The sequence below is a fragment of the Pinus tabuliformis genome, chromosome 1_1 (genome assembly GCF_031772625.1).
Source record: "Pinus tabuliformis cultivar Carrire ecotype Pingquan chromosome 1_1, CPIR1, whole genome shotgun sequence".
Lineage (NCBI taxonomy): Eukaryota > Viridiplantae > Streptophyta > Pinopsida > Pinales > Pinaceae > Pinus > Pinus tabuliformis.
The window spans coordinates 325,855,818-325,880,724 of record NC_142297.1 but is presented as its reverse complement, the minus strand read 5'-3'; the positions used below and the strand labels follow the sequence as shown (position 1 = coordinate 325,880,724).

At 34.1% G+C, this 24,907-nt stretch overlaps 1 protein-coding gene across 1 annotated transcript; it reads left to right on the top strand.

Moving 5' to 3' along the window:
* Positions 1–417: 417 nt before the first annotated feature.
* Positions 418–24,907, top strand: LOC149212885 (putative aldo-keto reductase 4). Its single transcript, XM_089391918.1, has 8 exons — positions 418–723; positions 904–1,101; positions 1,497–1,669; positions 1,761–1,863; positions 2,153–2,488; positions 23,640–23,797; positions 23,888–23,990; positions 24,280–24,907. The coding sequence occupies exons 1-8, from the start codon at positions 502–504 to the stop codon at positions 24,625–24,627; spliced, it is 1,641 nt and encodes a 546-aa protein (XP_089248044.1). The 5' UTR covers positions 418–501; the 3' UTR covers positions 24,628–24,907.

Sequence of the window (24,907 nt, the reverse complement as noted above, 5' to 3'; positions counted from 1 at the left end):
TTAATAATCATAAATAATTGGTGTTTAAAAAAAAATACATAAAATTATTAATGTGATTGATATAAGTCTATGTCCTTATACTAATTATATTAGAAAATGTAATATCTACCTATATCAATATAATTATACTAATTTAGACCTACCATCTCCAAAAATAATCCTAATGATTCAGACTTCCTAACGAACCCCATGTTGATTTAACACGCATGACGAGCGCCATGGCGATTGATCCTGCATTCAGTCCGCAAAAAACAATTGATCTTACACCAGATGGATTGAAAGGCGTGATGAATTGAACTTGGTCCGTTTAACTTTAGACCACTGTCAGATGACGAACGCCGTGACGGACTGATTACAAATGAATTATTATTACCCCACATATACAACTCTATATATATATATTGATGAACTCTCCTGCCTCCATCTACATCTACGAGGCTAAGGACCAACGAGAAGAAGAAGTACGATCGATTGATTGAGTGCCGCGCAGAGAGCGGAGCAATGGCGGGATTACCATCAGTGGGCAGGTTAAGTTTGGGGTCACAAGGATTAGAAGTATCAGCACAGGGGTTAGGTTGCATGGGCATGTCGGCGTTCTATGGCCCTCCAAAGCCCGAGCAAGAAATGATATCTCTTATCCGACATGCCGTCTCCAGGGGTGTTACTTTCCTGGACACTTCGGACGTTTATGGCCCTTTCACCAACGAAATCCTCGTTGGAAAGGTAATGTTGATGCATGTGGTTCTCTTTTTATCTGGTAATTGTTATTATTTTTTGGGGCTATATCATGGCTATGTTTAATCACTTTATATCCAAAACCAAACCAGTAAACAAACACCTTATAATTATTATTACCAGTTTTCATCTGCAATTTCTAATATACTGTAATATAACGGTTTGCAGGCCATTAAAGGAATTAGAGAGAAAGTCCAATTAGCCACAAAGTTTGGAGCTAGTTTTGTCGATGGAAAACTGAAGATTCGAGGAGACCCTGCATATGTCCGCGCCTGCTGCGAAGCAAGCTTGAAGCGACTTGAAGTGGATTGCATTGATCTTTATTACCAACATCGTATTGACACTAAAGTCCCCATTGAAGTTACGGTATGTGCTGTTGCAATAGCTCTGGTTTACTTCTCGAATGATTCTGGATTTCAGAATGGATTTCAAGTTTACTTCTGGAATGATTCTGGATTTTAGAATGGAGGCTTATGTTAAAAAAGCAATTCTGTTTTAGCATTTAGGAATTCCTCATAGAAGTTTTTATGGTCAAAGTTTTTGGCTATAAGTATGACTCATCTTCATGTTCAGCACAGATAGTTATCTCATCTTCTAGACAGAAATAAACCACGCTCAATAGCTCGAAATGTACACCATAAAACATATCGAAATGTCCACCATAAAACATCTATATGAGAGAAGCAAGATCTCTCTGTAACTTTCTTGTCCTTTTAAATACAGCTGTTTGATGTGGTGCTCTTTGTGTCCATCTGTGACAGATTGGAGAGCTGAAGAAATTAGTTGAAGAAGGGAAAATAAAGTACATCGGACTTTCGGAGGCGTCCCCATCGACAATTAGAAGGGCTCATGCTGTCCATCCTATAACAGCAGTTCAATTAGAGTGGTCTTTGTGCACTAGGGATGTAGAGGACGAAATTATTCCCACTTGCAGGTATCATCAGATGTTGGAGTTGGCATTTTCCATATTGTTATTAGCTTTTTATTATGAATTACTAACTAACATATTAACATTCTAATGGCAGAGAACTCGGTATTGGAATTGTGCCATACAGCCCTCTAGGGTTAGGTTTTCTTTCATCTGGAGCAAAGTTAGTTGAAAATTTAACGAATAATGATCTTAGAAAGGTATATCTGCGTTTATCTATACTTTATTTGAGTTTAGTATTTAAAAAAAGAATATTGATATATAAAAGGAGTTGTATTATAAATATAAGTATTCCTTTAAAAGTTAACATTCTTAATCTTATTTGATATTTATCCGAAACATTTCATTTTAATACCCGTTCCCCGAAATTACTGAGTTCATTTTCTCAGGATTATATTGAATTACTAGTAATGCATTGATAAATTTCTGCATTTTATTGTTTTGTCGAAGGTTTTTTACAATTTTAGTAAGTATTAATGTTTTGTACAGACAATGCCAAGGCTTACAGAAGAGAATCTTGAAAAGAATAAGGTGACTTTTGCAAAGATAGCTGAAATAGCTTCCAGCAAGGGATGTTCTCCGGGTCAACTTTCACTTGCTTGGATTTTTCATCAGGGAAATGATATTTCACCCATTCCTGGAACCACCAAAGTGAAGAATTTAGAAGAAAATATTGGTGCTCTTTCTGTGAAGATCACACCTGATGAGATGAAGGAAATAGAAAATATATTATCCAATTATGGATTCTCAGGAAATCGATATCCTGATGATCACCAGGATTTCATGTGGATGAACTCAGAAACACCTCCTTTCTCTGCATGGAAGGTTGCCGTCTCATAGTTTTTAACATTGTTTTCTGCGAACAAAGCAAAATCGTCATATGGTTATATATATTATGTTGCAAATATCTTAAGAAGTTGAGTGTATTGTAACCGTCCTATCCCATTCCTATAATAGCGGCGTTGTGTGTTGTATGTGCGGGAGACAACCTTACTGTAAGGTCTTTTGTCCCATTTATTTAATAAATAAGTATTGGTAACAATATTGATTTCTATTCTATCATAGTGGGTCATTGTACTGAATGAGATTTGAAGCTGAAGGGTAGATTTTTCAAGTCTGTTTTGGCGGCACTTGAGTCTGCTCTTGCTAAAATCATAGGATCTTAGTATACCTGACTTGCAGGTGGTTGGATGTACTCCTCGTATTATAGAGGCAGCTACGAAGATTGATCCTGGGTCTCCCATAAATTAAGCCTCGACAGTTACCCATTCACTATATGGTTTAAAAAAAAAACAATATTGATTTGGATGGAAGCATCATCGAAACAAGCTTCTCGTCAATATTGTTATTAGACATAATGTACAAACGTTTCTTGCAACTGTTGGTAGTAGACACAATGAAAAGAAGTTTCTTGCAAGTTTTGGTACTTATACTTTAATAGACTTTTTTATTTTGAAAAAAAAAGATGGACGGGTAAGATTGAGAATTAATATTTGATAAATATTTTTATTTTGAAAATAAGATGAAGAGTATAAGATTGGATCGGTATGTTTTTTTTTTTTTATTATTATCAAATAATTTAGTTTTTAAGATGGGATTAAAATGTGTTATAGATAAGATATCTTTAGTTGATATATATAATATAATTTATCGTTAATTGATGTTGTTGATAGCTTTATGAGGTGTTTCATAGTTAATTATGGGTAAGATGATGTTAAGTTAGTATTGATAATTTTTTATATAATTAATTTTTAGTTTATTTTTTAAAATAAATTGTTATTTTTTTTTGCAGTTGGAAAAAAAGTTGAATAATTATATATATATATATATATATATATATATATATATATATATTTTGGTAATATGTATGCTGATTTTTTTACAATGTTTTTTTAGATTGTGTATCATATGACAAGGAATATTTAAAGGTTAAGAAACTAATATGTTACAATATTAATAAATATTTTTTTAGACAAACTTTTTTAAAATGAATAATTATTTTTGCAAAATAACAATAAAAAGATTGATTTTTTTTGGGTGAATACTATTATCATTAGAAACAAAAATTTACACAGTGTAGCATATATCCTCAAGTTAGCTCTTATTGTGGAGAATAAAAGTACACTCTCAATAAAGAGGAGAGAGATACATCAGTTTTAACATAGACAAAAAGAAAATGACTAAGATGGAGAAATTGGCCTAAATAACCATTTACAAAGTTGACTAAAAAAAAAATATTATGAAATCCATCTCCAATATCATAACATATCTAAACCGAATGATTTGTATCTAATGTTGGCATATGAATGGGTCCATTTTAGTTCTCTGGAGTGCCACTAGCTCTTGGAGGAATACCAAGGTGCCATTGAATCCTTTACATTCTCGCGTCCATATGCCTCTGATGCTTGTGCAAGTGTTCAAGAGAATGCATGATATCCATACATTTCTTGTTCCAGTCCAAGAGTGTCCAACACAATAAAAATTCCATCTACCAAATTCCAATATAAGTCTATAGTCTACATGTATTTATTGAGCATTCCCCTTGTGTGTCCAAGCAGTCCATTCAATCAACAACTTCATGTTTGAGAGAGCAGTCCTATGAGAGGATGCTTCTCCCTTAGATTAAAAGAGTCCTTCTTGAACTTTCTCTTGAGCAAGCCACTGATAGATGGTGCATATGAGTGTGGCATCTATGGGCTAGCTCTTGAGAATAAGTGGCCCCTCTTCGGGCCTGAGCATGCTAGCATGGCATGGTTGTTGGGCATGTCAGAAAAAGGAATTCAAAAATGGCCAATCTTAGCCTTATTTATGAGAGTTGCAAAGGTACAACCCCAAAACAACTCCACCCATGAACCAAACCTCCAAATTTCCTCGGATTGAGAAAGGTAATATACAATCCCACCACCCCCAGAATTATAGTCGAGCTTACACCACTCATAAAAACAGTAACACACCTACAAAGCCACCTTTTGACAAAAGAAAATCCTTCATGCCAACAAGTATTCAACTCTAGTTAGAGAGAGGGTGAGTCAATAGCACCAAAATAAAACAACAAATGTGATAGGAAGCTGAGAGAACTACGCCAATAATTTCTCAAAGATAGAAATAGAAGGCCTTGAAAATGAACAACAACAGAGCGACTTACTAGTCATGAGTTCACCATCCAAAACAACCCATCACCAATATAAGAACACCAAAAGGCAAGTGTGTGACTGAGTATGGGATAAACTCTAGGAAAGAAGTAAAACAACATGGGTCTGATAGGGTGGAAGACGAGGGTGAAAATCTTAGACCAAAACTGGGGGAATGGGCATAGAAAATTACTTAGGGATTTGTCAAATAGTGAAAGATGTAAGCTCAACTTGGAATAACTAGCATGAGAAAGCAAGGATAGAAAAGGAAACAACCACCACTCTCATTTAGACGCCACACAAAGGCCCCTAAAGTAATTCTATATTAACTTTAAAAAAGGAAAGCAAGGGAGAAACATATCAATACTAGGTAGTCAACGCAACTGAACTAATTGGAAGAGGATGCTAGATGTATGCAAAAAAATATCATTTTAAATGCCCTCACTTGCTGCCATTTTAAACACCCTAATTGCTAGCGAGGTGGATGCAACCTCCACCACTTACTTCCCTTTGTATGTAGCCAAGCCTCCAACATTCCACTTCTAAAAATTTAATAACCAGAGAAATTATTACATCTCCTTCCATCTCATGAATGCACCATCTTCTCTCACCATTCGTAGCATGTTGTCTTCACCTTCGCCTAAAGGATAATAAATCTCAATCTATATCCATTATACACATATGATGGGTGCATTAAAATTCACTAGGGATGGGTTCCATGTCTCCCAACTTATTTTCCAAGTGGGGCAGTGGTTTCACCCGCGCCCCCCACCCCCCTTTCGCCACCAACTATACAATGTTTGTCACCCCATTCATGAATCTATAGTCCTTTTGAGATAATTACCAATAAACCACCTTAAAATGAAAATCTTTTAGGAGATTCCAATTTGAAGCCAACTTGGAAGAGGCTTCTAGACATCCATGGTTCACTTGTAGGTATGCAATTTTGTTCCTAGTTCCCTAGGCATGGCCAGAATTAGAGCAATAATACAAGAGATGAAGGATACATGTTCCAAAAGGGATTCCAATTTCCATCTTAATGAATTCTTATGAATGTGGGATCCCTTCTGGAGTTTCTATAGTGTACTTATAATGATTAGGGAGTCAACTTCAACCAAAATCTTAGAAAAACCTTGCATATGGGCATATTCTAACCCCATATAAAGACCAATTAGTTATGTGGAATTATTTTTTCTAATACGAATCGTACCAGAATAAATGAACACAAGAAAACCATTGTTGTCTGAAATTGTACCTCCATATCTTGTAGGTCTTAGATTTCCCTTAGTTGCACCATCAAAGTTCAACTTAAAAAACTATGGTGAGGTGATTGCAATTTAACAAGGATCAAAGCCTGGTTACAGGGGAAATAGGAAGGCTACATCCCCTTAGGAGGAAAGGGGAACCACCCCTTCAAAATCCTTGCTTCATTGAGAGATGCTAGCCAATCATAAGGAGACCATGATAGAGCTAAAATAGATTTCTTGATTTTTCTAACTATGGATTATTAGGTGGAGTCCATAGAAATATACTTCCCTTTGAATATTATTTCCTTACATTCTTTCCAAAATCCCAAAAGGATGAATCTAAGCAATATGATCCAAATATGGTTAAGAACCGGATTGGAGAAAGCTTGATAACCCCATCTAACTATAGTATTATGTATACTCAAGCGATCTCTATCTATTCTTAGAAAGAAGTCAGATATTGTATTCCATAGTCCCATAGAAAAAATGTAATAGTTGAATAAGTTCTGTAGATCTTATGAGTACATCAAACATATTTGACATATATAGGGTCTCTCATAATCTATTTTTTGGATATTTTCCCGACTTAGTAGTTTATTCTATAGCAAGAGTGAGAGGAAAATATATATTATTGGCTATACCTTTTGTTTCCATATTTTAGCCCATACCTCCTCCCATTTTATATCTTGATGTCCCACTTCCACTTGATATTCTTCACTTACTAAGAAGATACCTTTGGGTTTATACCCTCTTGGAGTTTATGCTCTTGATGGGAAACAAGTATCCTTCGCTTTTGTAAATTACCCCAAAATTGTTTCCAAAACACCCTATCAAGTTTAGGATGTTGGTTTTCCAGCATGATCCATTAGCGCTAACTCAAGTCTCAATCCCCCTCAATCCAATAACTAGTCATTGCCAATCACCATTGAGCTATCATTTTTTTTCTTAGCCACTTAAGATCATCTTGCTCCCCTGGTTTCAACAGTTTTTGCGAGGCATCATCTCAAAATAATGTTGTTTGTCCATTTTTGATCTCCTAAAAGCAATGTTTCTAAATCAAATTCATTCCTTTCCTTGATAGATTCCATATTATTGAACCAGGAAAAGTGTATTCAATTTGATTAATTTTTGTTGAGAAGTATCGGGGGCATACTTGCTACTCTACATTATTTTTCAAAGATCTTTCCCCACCTGTATCCACCTCCATCAAATATTCACACCCAATATAGTTACCATTATAGATGGGCCTTGGAAGCCCTATCCACCCTTGAGATTTAGTCAAAATAGCTTATCCTACGATACTAGTAGCCACTCCCTTTCTAATGGAGCTTCACCCCATAGGAATGATCTTCGCATTCTCTGAAGTTCTTTTTATAGTTTTTTCTTCTCAAAGATGTATGAAAAGAATCCACTTAAGATTGTGGATGAAAAATAATCCCAAAACTATAAATGGCTACTAAACATTGTAGATCTGTAGTAACTGATAGAAATAAAACCTACCAAAGTCCGAATCTATGCCACAATCATAGTTAAACAGAAAAAAGAAAGAGCAATAACTCCAATCATCCAATGGAAACTAGATATGTAAAGAATAATTTTATTATAACGCATGTCAAAAGATCAGATAAATGTTACTAGTCCCCCTCTATGAGATGGGTTCTTGGCTATCCTCAAATATGGTGTGCGATAATGAAAATAATCAGAGTTACAATAATGAGTGTAACAATGAAAATAATCAAAAGTGAATAATGAATGGAAAACCCTTCTATTTATAACAAAATATTGAGTTATCGTCGAATAATGAGCAATAATAAAATATTGTTGATCCCATTCTTGGAATATTTTATTATATTTGTTTAGGAGGGAAAAGGTATTTAAACTTTTATTTAGAACTAATAAATAAATAAATGACTTATTTATCATCTCAAGGACTTAGTTAAGGAATAATAAACAAATAATGATTTATTTAAGTATTCTTCATGGGTTTGACTATAAATTACTTAAAAAGGGTGGTTTATTAAGTAATTTCTCACAGTGAAAGCAATTTTACTATGGTAAAATTGGCTTTACATGTTGTACTTTGATTCATCTAGTAAATTAGGCTAGATGATCAATTTTTTGGTGATAACAGATTACACCCCAACATACGAGTGTTAGGAGAAAAACATATGATTGAAGTATGTTGTAAAGACACAATCACTAGACAACACAGGGGAGTCAAAGAGAGAGAGAGACCAATGAAGCTAAATTTGAGAGAGGATAGGGACAAAGGGGGCGAGACTAATGCAAGTCTCCTTTTATGTTGTGGTACCAAACCTCACTGAGGCAGGGGAGGCATACCCATACCCGCCAAGATAACTTAGTACAAAAATAATGGTTCACCCAGAAATATCAAACTAAGCAATGAAGTACATGCTAAATGGTACATGACATGTTGGCATAATAGAGCCAGAAAATAATACAATGTTTCCCATATACATAATGTACTTGGAAAAAACATGAGCCAGGACTGAATACAATAATATCTAAGTACATGAGATACAAATCCCCTTCCCTCAAAAAATGGGTGGGAGGGAGGGTAGAACAACTAGAGAATCCCTGCTAAACAAGGAAGGGCTCTGCAAAACTAAATGGATCATCTAGAAGAGACGTACATGCTATGAACACTGCGATTGGTGGGAACCGAACTCATCAACTCTATGGAATTGCAATTGAGGTTGTAGCATAATAGGTATGCATCTGGGCATGTGGGGGGCTACTTGAAGGGTCACCCCCTCATGACGTCTGAAACATTTTACACTCACCCGGGAATCACTGGTACAATCTACTGCATCACTGGACCATCAAGTGTATGGATCACAAACATGAAACAACCAAGTCAAAGGGAAATAATGAATCCCTTTGCTCGATCCAAGGCGCCGAACAAGAATGGGAGCTGGAACCAAGATACAACTCCCTCTAGGCTATTCTTCTGGAATAAATGAGCTGATGTTGACAAAATAGGGCCAGTGATAAGGGAGGCAATGAGGATCCTCAACTAAAGCACGAGGGAAACTATTAATGTGGTTGATGGAATGACACCAGGGATAATGGGGAAAAGTGGGACTGAGGGGCCAACAGACAGCTTCCCTTGTCAGAGCATAAAGTGCATGGTTGACCTGGCAACAACTAACTCAACTCCTGAGGAGATGGGGACAGTAGGACTAGAAGCCAAAATGGGCGACACAGGATGGGCGGTATACAAATATGGATGCAATACAATGACATGATATGATGGGACATGACATAGAATCCAAGAATGCAAGGGTGACTCATCGCATATGCTCTTAACAAGGGTGACTCGATGACACTACCACACAGACTAGGCTTAGTGGGGACCCTGAAAACATGAGTAAATGATGGTTACTCATGATGAAAATCGACATATGGTATGAAAAGTATTAAGAGGAGGTGGACCTCAAAGTAAAAATGTCGCTTTATGATGAAATTTGATTTTGAGAGGCGACAAAGTGACCTTTCTTCGAAAAAAAGCTTCTTAGTGAAGTGCCAAATCATCAAAAAATGAGGAAGACCCATTATATAGCTCAGTGAGAGATTTCCAACAGTATTGACAATTTGTCAAACTGAGAAATGGTCTAGTCGCAATGGGCAATAGAAAAATTGTGGATTTTTCTATGAAAGGATGTTTTCCCTCCAATTTGGATTCATTTGCTAAGTGCGCTATGGTGAATTTAGAGAGGAGGAAAAGGCCCTAAACCTTGTGGAGATTGTAGCCAAGTCACTTTTCTATTATGTTGTTACATGTTCAAGGGATGTCTAAGCCTCAGTCATTCATCTGTGGTCCTCGTTGACCTTTTGCGTCAACCATCCTTGTGTGAGTTATACCTCATGACTTCATCCATTCACATAATATCTTGGTCTATTCTATGTCGATTCATGGGGGATACTATAAGGCCCTCCTTTAAAAAAAATTCCCATGGTGACTTTACCTCATTATTTAGAAGATTTATCTAGAACCAGTAGGAACTTAGAGCTTGCAAACCTCAATGACAAGCCTCCTCGTGATCGATAGTGGGTTTACCTCGTTGAATCTTGATTTAATGAGTCTATGACTGTTTGATTTTAACTCATTTATTCACGCTTTGTGGACTATGTTAGGTACCTTGGGGTCCATTTTCATCATTGATGGGTCCCCTCACGTTTGTTAGTGGTATATACTAATGATCAAAAGTTAGAATATTTCGACCATGTTTGACATTAGCTCATTTATTCATATTTTGTAGATTCATACCATCAAGGTTGAGTAGAAGACCTTAGGATATGGGCATCTCACTCTTATATGGAACCCTTCCCAAGTTGTGTTTGAGTTGCATATCATTATATGTACTTTGAGGGCTACTCTTGGACACATGTTCTATATGCCTCAATAGCCCTGCTAACATAAAATGTGACATTGATCACATTTTTTTTACTAGTGGCTATGATCTTTTGGTTTGTCACATAGATCCATTATGTATGTCTCGTAGCCATGCACTAGCATTACACTGTGACATTGATCACATTGTTTTTACTGGTGGCTATGATCTTTTGGTTTTTCACATAGATCTATTGTGTGTGTCTCATGGTCATGTACTAGCATTTCATGTCATGGATTTGCAGTGTATGGTTAGCAACGTGATTATCGAAAACAAAATCTAATTAATTTTTTTAGGCATTAATATGTGAGGTCACTACATTATTTATTTTGCATTCAATTTAAAAAATTTAGACGAACCAATCTAATTCAATACATAGTTAGTAACCATGGCACTAAATAAAACTATTTAGTCATAAATAACAAAATGTTTCTCATTATTTGGTCACTGAAATTAGAATTTGAATGTTGTGAATGATAATTGAGCTCTATGAATAAGAAATGCATTATTGTTAATTTAAATTTAAAGTAATTGTTAAAGGATTGGGATAAGTTTTTTCTAAACATATATATCCTCAAATCTAGCTTTCCTCCATTCCATGCACGAAACAAGATTGAATTCTATTAGCCATGTCTAATATGCATTTCTTTTTTTAGGAAGAAAAAGCTAGATATTATATTATATGAGAGATATAAGATTTCATATATTTACATCTCTAATTGACCCAAAACATTTGGTCAAAAAAGGATCAGCATGGAAGCATACCCGGATAATAATAACAGGTTCTATATATGGTATATATATCTAGGGGTTCCCCATTGTATAATGTTCCAAAGATCATAGAGTATGGAAATCAAAAACAGAAAATGCCAACCAGAAACACAATATATACATAAGCAGCAGCATATGATCAAAACAATCCAAGTAAAACTTGTGAAATAAAAATATGCAACCTAAAAATCCGGGAGAGTAAACTCTTGGATATGAAAGATTTCCCCATCAGAGAAAATCTACAGAAACCATAATCCTGGAGCAGAATGAAGGCCCATTTTAGACAGAGAATCGGCCTGCATATTTTTTTCCCTACAGATATGGTGAATAGAGCCTCCGACCAAACAGTCCCAGAAGAGATTGATCCTATCCATCCAACCAATCAGATGAGGCACTGAAATATGATTTTTCCTTGTGACGAAATCTATCATAACCTTCGAATCTCCAAATACCGAGACATGTTGAATATCAAGAAAGAGGCAAAATTTTAATAACCTAGCAAGAGCCATAACCTCCGCTTTACTATTGGAGCCTTTCCCCCCATTCCAGTGAATGGAGAAATGAGTGTTTTCATTTATCATGATGAGGATACCACAACCACATGAGCCAAGCTATTCAGCTCCGTCAAAAAACGCCTTAGGGAAAGATGAGAACTCCTTTGATTGACCAGAGTAGTCGACCTTTTTTTGATTGATAGGCTTCTGCGGGAGGGCATCAAAAGCAACGACAATTTTAAAGATGATTTCTGAGCAGGTAATTTTAATGCCATTGAAGATATTGCTGTTACGCCACTTCCAAATGCTCCATAGGGAAAGGATGAAGATCATTCTCCATGTTTCCTTCTGCTCGCTACATCATAGGATCATTTCATAAATTGAAGCATGCGCCATATGCTGAACTCCATAACTGATCTCGAGAGCCTGCCATATTTGTTGCGATTTTTTGCAATTTATAAACAAGTGAACATTACTTCCCCTTCTGACCTGCATAATGGACATAAACCAGGCCCATGCCATCCTCTTTTCATTAAATTATCCCAGGTTAAATTTTTGTTGTCAAAGGTAAGCCAAGCAAATAGGATCATTTTCAAAGGGCAGCCATCCTTCCAAAAAATTTGAGGGAAAATAGGATTGCGCGAAGGTCGCTTCGAGTCAACTATATGCTGATATACAGCTTTGACTCTTACAACGTTCATCTCTTTTGAGAGATTCCATATAAGGTAATCAGAATCCACAGTGCGAAAAATGCCATAGTTTCTAAGGCCCGCCCTAATGCAATCCCATTAAAGTGCGATCTCCTGAGGCATTTGTAGAGCGTCTGCATCTTTCCACAGAGGAATGGGACCCTGCCAGCTAGCTATCAAACTATCCCAATAGGAAAAACCTCTTCTATGAAAGAAATTCAATAAAGATTCTGGAATATTAATCTCCCCAGTGCCACTCTTGAACTGATCCTTACCAATAAGAATCTTACTACCAGATTGAAAATGCCAGATTAAATTCTTCAAAAAATAAGCTTCAATCTTACGGAAGCTAAGCCAAATTGAAGAACCATATGAGGCACTGATCATTCCTTTTCTCTACCAGATAGGTAAGCTCTTCCTTCTTAAGTATTTCGTCTGAATCATGTTACTCCATGGACCTTCACCATGAACAACTCTCCACAGCGACTTGCATAACAGGGCCTTTCCGAATGAATGCATATCGATCAAACCCCAACCCCCCATGCTTTTTGGTAAAGAGATACTGGCTAGTTTTGTGAGATGGTATTTCCTCCTATCTACTTGACCACCCCAAATGAAGTTAGCTGATAATCTATTCATGCTTTTGATAATACTCGCAGGGAGAGAAAATAAATGCGCCCAGTAAACCGCGAGTTGATTTAATACAGATTGCACCAGAATCACTCTTCCCGCCAAGGATAGACATCTGAATTCCCAAGCTGAAATCCTCCTGTAGAATCTATCCAAGATCCAATTCCAATCAGTTTTTGAGTAACCATAAGCTTTAATCTGAAAACCCAAGTACTTAATACCACAACTCATAGATTGCGCATTTATTCCAAAAAGTTCAGATAACCATGCAACAACTTCTTGATTTATATCATTGTGATAGATTGCTGACTTCTCATTGTTAACTTGCAAACCCGTAGCCTTTTGGAAGTTTTTAATGATTTCATATAAACATATCCAAGTGACCCTGCAAAACAAGCCGAATAAGATGATATCATCTACAAATAAATTGTGTGAGATTGAGATATTTCTTCATATTTTTAGGGGACGACACATGTTTTCCTTGACAGCCTTATTGATATGAAGGCTAAGAGAGTTCATTGCCAGAATAAATAGAAGCAGGGAGAGGGAACATCCGTGACGAAGACCCCTTTCCGCACGGAAGAAAGGGGATGGAATCCAATTGATGATGATTGCATAGTCCACTGGCTCAACGCAGGCCATGATCCAGTTGATCATATTGGTTCTCAAACCAATTTTTGCGAGCAAACACCTGATGAAGCCCCAATCTAGGCAGGCGTATGCCTTCCAGAGGTCGATTTTGAGAATAACCCCATCACATTTTTTTGAATGAATAGCTTACAGACCCTCTTGAGTACTTGCAATAGCATCATGAATATTTCTTCCTTTCAGAAAACCGTGCTGCTCCTTTGTTAGGAACTCTGAAAAAACTCCTTTGATTCTCTTAGCTATGATCTTCGAAACAATCTTGAAAGAGATGTTACATAGGGAAATCGGCCTAAAATCCTTAAAAGATTGAGCATCCCCCTTTTTGGGAATAAGCACTATGTTAGTGGAGGAGATTTTTTGATTAATACTGCCCGCCATCCTGGTGCCCTCTACCATCCGCAACAAATCAGATTTGATGATTTCGAAGAAATGAATGAGGAACTCTATCGTCCAGCCATCTAGACCAGGACTCTTGTCCCTTTTGAAGGATTTCATAATAGCAAGCAGCTCTTCCTCTGAAACTGGTTGGAAGATTTGATCCTTTAAATCATCATCAAACATCCATGGGAACAGATCAATTCCCCATAAAATATCCTGGATTTTGCATTTATTCGATCTTTTATACTGATTTTTGAAATATGCCACCGCCTCATTTGTAATATCTTGTTGGGAATAAAGGAAGCCCCCATTTCCGTCAGTGATTTTCCATATTGAATTTTTTTCCCTTCTGGAATTGGCGTAATTATGGAAAAAATTTGAATTTCTGTCTCCTTCTTTCATCCATATCGCTGTACTTTTTAACTTAAAGTTTCTTCTTGTTTCAATATCATCAATTTTTTCTTTTGAAAACCCTTTATTCGACATCTCATTTCAAATGATAAGGAATCATAAGCCATGGAATACGCGACACTGTCTAGCTCCATTTGAATTTCCCGGAGATCTTTTTTATTCGCTTGCATTTTTTGGAACTGCCACTCTTTTACAACCTTTCGGATTGATTCCATCTTATCTCTAAAAGTCATTAAAGTAGGTAAAGATTTTGAAGACGACATCTCGTTCCACACTTTTGTTAAAGTGTTATTAAATTCTGGATCTCAATAACATTTACAATATATTATTCCACGTATGATCACAAACTATACAATTTGTTAAGTTTGATTGAATGTGCCCATGCAACTATGAAGTGAGATATTTAGTTTGCGTTCTCATCAAAAACTATAAATCATTTTGTATACAAATTATTTCAAAAAAAGGTTTATTATGGATTTAAAGTTGTTTCTCTTTCACTTTGTTCCTGCAAAAACGCTCTCTTGGAGAGCAAGTAATAATCAAAGTCTATAGCCACTTTGACCATCATTGCGTTGGAAAACTAGAAACACACATCAAAATAGCTTGCCCAGCAAGTAATACAAGTATATGTAAGTCTACCCATTAGCCTCTTCAGGGTTTTTCGCTTTTTCAAATTACCTTATTATTTTAAACTATACGAGATATATATTTTGACCTTTACGCATTAGTTTTTTAATAAATTTTCAGCCGCCTCGTTTTTGTGAAAAAATCTTTAGCCTTTTCTTTCTGGTTTTTTCGCTTTTTCAAATTACCTTATTATTTTAAACTATACGAGATATATATTTTGACCTCTACACATTAGTTTTTTAATAAAGTTTCAGCCGCCTCGTTTTTGTGAAAAAAAAATCTTTTCAGCCGCCTGGAAAATCAATGAAAATTAATTTTCTGCCAAAAGAATAAATCAACCAGTTAATAAAATAATTGCCGCCTGGCAGTGAAATGCCAACTCCGCCGGTGGCCTAAGCGATATTATTATTATGTGTGATTTATTATACATGCGGTAGTTATTATGCATGGGGCTTTTCGTGCAAATATATTAGTTTGGTTTCGACCAACAATTTAATGAATTATTTTTACAATTTATTTTGAAAATGAAAATTTATTATTCTTAAAAATAATATCATTTATTTAATTGGTTATCTAATTTAATACGTTATTACTTATTGTATGGGGATTTGTGTTATGTATTTAAGGCTTTTATGTTGATGGGTGAGTCTGCTTTGTCGCTGGTACTTTTGTGGTCTCTTGGCAAATTTTGATATGTTAGGCGTATTTTTCCTAAGGTCTGTAATACATGAATGACCCGATGCCAGTAAGAATATTCTCTATTTAGGTAATTTTTTAGTGCATTGTATTTACTGCACTGAATTTATTAACTGAAAGACCGAAAGTTGAAATAACCTATCAAGTACATCTGATATCATTACAATTTGTTCCTGAAATTCGATGGTCTGATTTTCAAAGTCCCACATTAGTTATGTGTTTGCAACAATTCCCGTGTAACTCTGTGAATGGACATAGAATCATAATTTCCCATCAATATTAATTATTATTTGATGTGTATTATCTTTACAATAGATTATTTATTATTTTATTTTGATGTCATTTGTTTTATTGAATTGAGGCTTCTGTGATTCATAATAGTTGTAAGCAGAGCTTCAGCCAAAATTACATGAGGAAAGACATTTGTCGACGCGTTTCGAACCAACCAGTGTGGTTCATCCAATCAGTGTGGTTCATCGTCATGACAAGTTGAAGAAATAGATCCAGGTTAGCATGTTAAATAGTCTCAGCAGAGACTCCAATGGCTAAATCGACCAACGGCTAATTTTGACCTACGGACCCAGGTCAAATTAATGAATAGTAATTTGACCTGGGTGTCAAATTAATGAATAGTAATTTGACTTGGGTCCGTAGGTCAAAATTAGCCGTTGGTAGATTTAGCCATTGGAGTCTCTGCTCAGACTATTTAACATGCTAAGCTGGATCTATTTCTTCAACTTCTTCAACTTGTCGTGACGATGAACCACACTGGTTGGTTTGAAAAGCGTAGACAAATGTCTTTCCTCATGTGATTTTGGCGGAAGCTCTGGTTAGAGTCATTTGTTTTTTAATAAAAAGATAAATGTAGATTTTGTTATTTAATAAAAAAAAAAAATATAAGTTAAAAATAAAAATTTAATTTGTAATTTTTGACATTTAATAAAATTTTTTATTAATATAATAATAATTATCTATTTTAAATTTAATTTTTTACCCTTATTTAATTTTAGAATGTTATTATGTAAGTTTGTTTTACACTATGTTATATGACTTTTTTTTTCCAGAAGAAAAATCTATATATGTTGTATTAAGGTCATATAAGCATTTGATGATTACATGGTAGAATGGATCGGAATGTACCATCGATCATATATCAATTCCTTCATGGTCGATCTAATGAGAAAGATAGCAAAATGGGGAAATAAGTGTTCAGAAATCAAAGATACAGATATATACATTCATGTCCTTGATCATCGGCCGACCAAAATGGAGAACTGTGGCTAACATTCATAGAAACCAATATTCGCTAAGAAGATAGCATGAGCCGGAAGTCGATGATAAAGGAAGCAGGAGGAGGACGATCCGGCAGTGGAAGGCCGTCAGAAGAGAGGGGCCGAAGAGAGATGAAAACTAATCCGGAGGCAGAGAGCCAGTAATAGAGGATATGATGATCGCAGGAGGAGAAAGTTGATCCTGAAAAACACAGCAACAACGCCATTTCCAAACATGCCAGAGCGTGAGGAGGAAGATGGCGTGCCAGAAGGGCCGCTGTGTAGACCACCAAGAGAACGCCTCCTTGACCGAGGGGAAAGAAAGGACAGGAAAACCATAGGTCGAAGATAGATCACTCCAAATGGCAGTGGAGACAGAACATTGAAAGAACACGTGGATGTTCGTTTCCAATTGAGAACGACAAAGGCAGCACTGGCTTGGACCATGCCACCCTCTGTGTTGAAGAACATCCCATACTAAATTCCTGTCGTGAAAAAGTAGCCAGCCGAACAGAATTGATTTGAGAGGGCATTTGGCTTTCCATAGCTTGAGTGGAAAGAGGGAGGGTGGAGGCGGCCTGTGAGAGAGGGCGGTGTAGAGTCGATTGACTTTTTGGCATTTTGAAAAAAGTTCAGTTTTATTTTATTTTATTTAATGATGTAAATTTTAATTTTATAAAATTTTAATATAATAAATAATAAATTAATTTATATAATTTAAAAAAATTAAAAAATAATTAATTATAAATAACATAAAATATTTTTTATTAATAAAATTTAAATAAATTAAATAATCTAGGATAATAATTAAATTAAATTAAATAATCTTTATTCAAGATAATATTGTACTTAGTTGAAGAGAATGTTGAAAATATAATGAAGGTTTGATGATGGATGGAGTTACCATCAAAAACATTAGACACATTAGACCTATCACAAATAATACACAGTTCTATCCCATAAATCTCCAACAACAATATGTACGACTATGGAAGTGTCCAATCACTTATAATATAATGAAACTTTATTAGAAAGTTGAAAATATATGGAAATGAAATAAATTGTGAAAGCTTTAAAAGCAAATTGGAAATATTGTGTAAAAATTAACCATACAATCTAGCTTATTTATATAATGATTATGACATTTTTTTCATTTTGAAAAAGTTATATCATGTATTTTATTTTATTTAACCATATAAATTCTAATAGTATAAAAAAAATTAATAGAATACATATTAAATTAATTAATATAATAGATATCAAATTAATTAATATAATTTTAAAAATAATAATAATTGAATAATTTAAAATGTTTTTTATTAATGAAATTAAATCAATTAGATAATGTTAATTCAACTTGATATTGTATTTAATTGAAACGAAAATTGAAAAAAAAAATATTTAAATGTTTTAAAATTAAGTAATTTAAAATAATTATAAAAGATTAAATTTAAAATAGATAATTATTATTACGTTGATAAAGGTTTGTTTGTTTTTGTTTTTGGTTTTTTTTTTTAATTACAAATTAATTTTGTATTTATTTTTTTATTAAATAATAAAATCAACATTTATTTTTTTATTAAATAATAAATGACATCAAAACAAAAATAATAAATAACTAATCATTAACAAACTGCAATTTGTAAAGAGAAAAATAATGCAAATCAAATAATAACTAACTTTCATTGGAAATTATGATTTGAATATTGAAATTAATATTTGTGATCTGCCCAAAGTTTTGGATAGTAACTCTATTCATCATCAAGGACCAAAGAGCTTTAATTATATTTTCTTATCTTCAATTAACATTATTTTAATTGATTTAATTTTATTGACAATATTATTTTAGATTATTTAACTTATTTAATTTTTATTAATAAAAAAATATTTCAAATATTTTATAATTATTTATTTATTAAATTTTGAATTATATAGATTATTTTGTTATTTATTATATCAAAATTTATATCATTAAATAAAATAAAATAAAATGGAACACAACTTTTTTCAAAATGAGAAAAGGTTATACAACATTGTGTAAAACAAAATTCCATGATCACATTCTAGAAAACATTTTTGATAAGATTTTAAAGCTTATGGTCGTATTGGAAAAAAAATTTCATTAAAAAAAGGCGTGTACATTATTTTTGTAAGTTGTGTGATCACATTATAGAAAACATTTCCTATTTGATTTTAAAGCCTATGAGCGTATCACAAAAAAACAAAGTGTTGAACATTACTTTTGTTATTATCGTTATGTATGGTGTGGTGTGGAAGGTATTAGCCATTTGGTAATAGGTCAATAATGTTGAATTACAAATAACCAAATACCCCAATTTACCAATCACTAGAATTTGAATTGATCCGATTCTAAATCTTAAAACTAACTTGAATTTAATATTTTTATTTTGATTTAATTACAATTAAACTAAGCGACAAACACTAGCTATTGTATATCCTTTGTTATTATTATTATTATTCATTGGCTAACTATGTCATGAATTGACATTTTTCACATTGAGTTTATAAACCATGCATAACATATAATCATTAAAAGCATTAATGACAACATCATGAGAAAAAATGTAAAAAAAACACCATCATAAACATAACATATATATCATAATTCTTTTAAAATTAATTATAGAACTCAAAAAATAGAAAAAATATGATTTTTTTTACCTTACCCATGTTTTATTTCTTTCATTATGTGATTTAACCATGGTCTAGTCTTTCTAGATGGTTTTTTCAAGATAAGGTGGTGTTTTTATTGTAACATGCACTCGACCTTAGGTGTGTTTCTCCTGAACCTGTAATAGAGGGTTGGGTGGGTTGGGTCTCTCACTTCCATCTTTATTACATTGTTGACCATCATCGCCATCTTCATTGCATCTTATGTATGACCCTATCAAGTTGCGATATTAACCCATCACTCTTTGCACATTATAAATTAGTGATAGAGATACCTTGTACATGGATGCCCTAGATTAGTACCTCATTGTCATGGATGCCATAGACTAGTACCTAGATTAATGAAAACCCTCCTTCACGCTTGTTGTCGAACGACGGAGTTAGAGAGCCCATGGTAACTGTTGAAGGAGCCATAATAGTTTAGCAGAGCATTCATGGTAGCAATGAGCAAGCATAAAACAAAACTACAAGTAAACTACAAGCAGAAGGCGGAGGAAGTCACCTACACTTGGAAGACTCCATACAGAGCAGACATAAATCCTCCTCCAGGGAAGAACAATGAGAATGAGATGGAGATTATACTGGATGCATAGAAATTCAGAACCTGCGCCCACCGTCCGATCACTACAACAGTTGGAGATCACAAAGGCAAGGTGAATCCCAAGGTCGTCTATAGAACATACCACATTAAAGTTTTCCGATGAGCCACCTCACCACCTAGGCCGTCATATAAGCTGAGAGTTAATGCAGCTGTAAGGAAGCCATAGTGGTGGCTTAAATGAGCAGAGACAAAACTACATATATCACTTTTAACAATAAAGTCCCACCTTAGGTTAGATAATTTGTCAATAAAAAGGCCCCTCTCACATCAATAATAATGGGCCTGTAATATTGAATACAATAACCTCTAAATACTATCAAAGCCTCAGTTTATATATATTTGTAGACATGTCAAATTAAGTAGGATTGAACCTTTTCACATATAATAATTTCAAATATTGTAATATGCAAATTTCGTTGGAAATCATATCATAGATGGTAACCATTGATATTTACTGGGTGAAAGTATTAAATAGAAAAAACGTAAACGTGCGAGTTAGCTTTGACTTTTTGACCTCTTCGCTCGTTATTTAAAAAAATTTAAAACTACGGTATCCAATATATTTTGATGTTCACACACTAGTGTTCTAGAAATTTTTCAGCCGCCTTGCCTGAAATGTCACCTTTATGAAACCATATATTCTGTTCACACTAGCGTTCTACAAAACTTTCAGCCGCCCTTGTTGAGATGTCACTTTTATTATAAGTTTATTTTAAGCAACGTTCGTCGAAAGTTCATATCTTCCAATTAAAAATAATTTTCTTCCAAACGACAAAATCCGACAATTGTAGCGCACTGCCGTCCAGTGAATAAACAATGGTAGCGAGGGGACAATTTTGACGTTTGGTTATTTTTATTTTTAAATAATTTAATTTTATTTTGGGATTTTTTAATTTTTTTTTTAATGCCGTAGTTTATTGAGATTATGTTTTTGTAATCACTGTTATATTTTGAAAAAATCGAGTAGGGATTTTTGTAAATCCAAGTTATAATTATCAAACTTCAAAATTCTAAGTGCCTCAGAAGTTTTTGAATGGTGTTGAATCTATTTCCACTATAAAAAACATGATTCAAACACTGTCTTTACAAGAATTTTTGAAACTTTTTTCCCTGCCAGCCTCGGCCTCCATACTACTCGTTTTTTAATATTGGAAATAGATTCAGCGTCATTAAAAATTTCTGGCTCACCCAAAATCATAAAGTTTAACAGTGGTAATCCAAATTTCCAAAAATTTCCATTGTAAAAAGTCATTTTCTTAAACTACGCCATATTGTTGACATATTTGGTATCTGTTATTTTTTTGTAAGAGTTAACTCACACTGAAATGACACTAATTTTGTTTTCATCTTTTTTTAAGTAAATTAATTAGTAGACGTAGCTTATTGAGATTGTGTTTTTGTAATGACAGTTATATTTTGAAAAAATCAGACAGGGATTTTTGTAAATTCAAGTTATAACTGTCGAACTTCAAGATTTTAGGCGGCCAAATTTTTGATGGTGCTGAATCTATTTCCATTATAAAATACATGATTTAAAAATTTCTACAATAAAAAATCATTTTCCTAAACTACACTATATTGTTGACATATTTAGTATCTGTTATTATTTTGTAAAAGTTAGCTCACAGTTAAATGACATTGTAATTTTGTTTTTATCCTTTTTTAAGTAAATTAATTAGTAGATAAATTATCTTATTTTTTTTTATTTAAAATTGGTTTTTTTTAATGGTATATATGGTTTTAACCTTTTAAGAACTTTGAGGCACTACGGTAGAGAATTTTCAAATCAAATCTGTGATAACGAAAAATTCTTACTGGATTTTAAGTATTTTTTTTAATAAATTTTATTTTTTAATATTAAAAATATAGAATAAGATAAACCTATATTTATTTTATATAAATAAAAATTACATTTAAATACTAAATAAAAAGATATTTTATATATTAAAATAAATTTGTGATAATATGTGTGAAGATTTTTTTGTACTCGGTGTTGTCATAAAGCCCAATCTAAAAATGACCGAAAGTGTCCATATCATTGATAAATCTTTTAAATTTAGAAGTAGATTCATCATCAAGATCAATTTATCCAGAAAAACGGCATAAAAAAATAGTAAATATAAAATCTATGTGATAATATGTGGTTTTATATATTTTAATAAATTTCGACTTTCGAAGAAATTATCCTAACTACAATCAGCTTATTTATATTTATAACTTGCAATGTGCCGGAATATTGTACCCTAAACCTGCTGTGGCGGTCACTCTCTAAAAAACATTAAAAAACCAGATTACTATTTTTTTTTAATATCTCCATCTATATATATGTGTGGTGAACTCGCTGAGGGCGAAGGAGAAGGAACGGTTCTATATTACCGGATTGATTGTTTCAGTGCCGCGCAGAGAGCAGAGCAATGGCGGGATTACCATCAGTGGGCAGATTACGTTTGGGGTCACAAGGATTAGAAGTATCAGCACTGGGGTTAGGTTGCATGGGCATGTCGGCCTTCTATGGCCCTCCAAAGCCCGACCAAGAAATGATATCTCTCATCCGCCATGCCGTCTCCAGAGGTGTCACTTTTCTTGATACTTCGGATATTTATGGCCCTTTGACCAACGAGATCCTCGTTGGAAAGGTACGACTGTTGTATGGGGTTTTCTCTTTCCTTGTAATTGCAATTATCTAGAGCCTACCCACGGTATGTTGTTTGCAGGCCATTAAAGGAATTAGGGAAAAAGTCCAATTAGCCACAAAGTTTGGGGTAACACATCATGGAAAACCCGGGATTCGAGGAGATCCCGCATATGTTCGTGCCGCCTGTGAAGCAAGCTTGAAGAGACTTGAAGTGGATTTTATCGATCTTTATTATCAACATCGTATTGACACTAAAGTCCCCATTGAAGTTACGGTATGTGCTGTTGCAATAGCTCTGGTTTACTTCTCGAATGATTCTGGATTTCAGAATGGATTTCAGGTTTACTCCTGGAATGATTCTGGAAAAAAGCAATTCTGTTTTAGCATTTAGGAATTGCTCATATTGAAGTTTTTATGGTCAAAAGTGTCTGGCCATCAAGTATGACTCATCTTCATCTTCAGCACAGAGATAGTCATCTTATCTTCCAGACAGAGATGAACCACACTCAATGGCTGGAAACCTCCACCATAAAACATCCATATGAGAGAAGCAAGATGTCTCTATGACTTTCATGTCGTTTTAAATACAGCTGTTTGATGTGGTGCTTTGTGTCCATCTGTGACAGATTGGAGAGCTGAAGAAATTAGTTGAAGAAGGGAAAATAAAGTACATCGGACTTTCGGAGGCGTCCCCATCGACAATTAGAAGGGCTCATGCTGTCCATCCTATAACAGCAGTTCAATTAGAGTGGTCTTTGTGGACTAGGGATGTAGAGGACGAAATTATTCCCACTTGCAGGTATATCAGATGTTGGAGTTGGCATTTTCCATATTGTTATTAGCTTTGTATTATGAATTACTAACTAACATATTAACATTCTAATGGCAGAGAACTCGGTATTGGAATTGTGCCATACAGCCCTCTAGGGGGAGGTTTTCTTTCATCTGGAGCAAAGTTAGTTGAAAATTTAACGAATAATGATGTTAGAAAGGTATATCTGCGTTTATCTATACTTTATTTGAGTTTAGTATTTAAAAAAAGAATATTGATATATAAAAAGAGTTGTATTATAAATATAAGTATTCCTTTAAAAATTAACATTCTTAATCTTATTTGATATTTATCCGAAACATTTCATTTTAATACCCGTTCCCCGAAATTACTGAGTTCATTTTCTCAAAATTATATTGAGTTACTAGTAATGCATTGATAAATTACTGCATTTGATTGTTTTGTTGAAGGATTTTTACAATTTTATAAAGTATTGATGTTTTGTACAGACAATGCCAAGGCTTACAGTAGAGAATCTTGAAAAGAATAAGGCGACTTTTGCAAAGATAGCTGAAATAGCTTCCAGGAAGGGATGTTCTCCGGGTCAACTTTCACTTGGTTGGATTTTTCATCAGGGAAATGATATTTCACCCATTCCTGGAACCACTAAAGTGGAGAATTTAGAAGAAAATATTGGTTCTCTATCTGTTAAGATCACACCCGATGAGATGAAGGAAATAGAAAATATCTTATCAACCTATAGTTTCTCTGGAAATCGACTTGGTAAGCAGCATGAACAATTCACCTGGATCAACTCAGAAACACCTCCTCTCTCTTCATGGAAGGATTCCATTTGATGATTTCTAACATCTTTCTCTGCAAACACAGCAAAATTATCATTTTCCCCTTTGTTTTAAAAGGCATATGTTCGGATATATGAAGAGACAACGCATGTTCAGTTAGTTGGTTATGCATATTCTGTTGCGAGTATTTTATTAAGTTGAGAGTATTGTAAGCGTGGTATCCCATACATACAATAATGTTAATGTTGTGTGCTTACTGTCAGGGTCTTCAACCCATTGACTTAAAAACAAGAACTGCAAGACTTAATAAACAAGAATTGGTTTTTAAATGTAA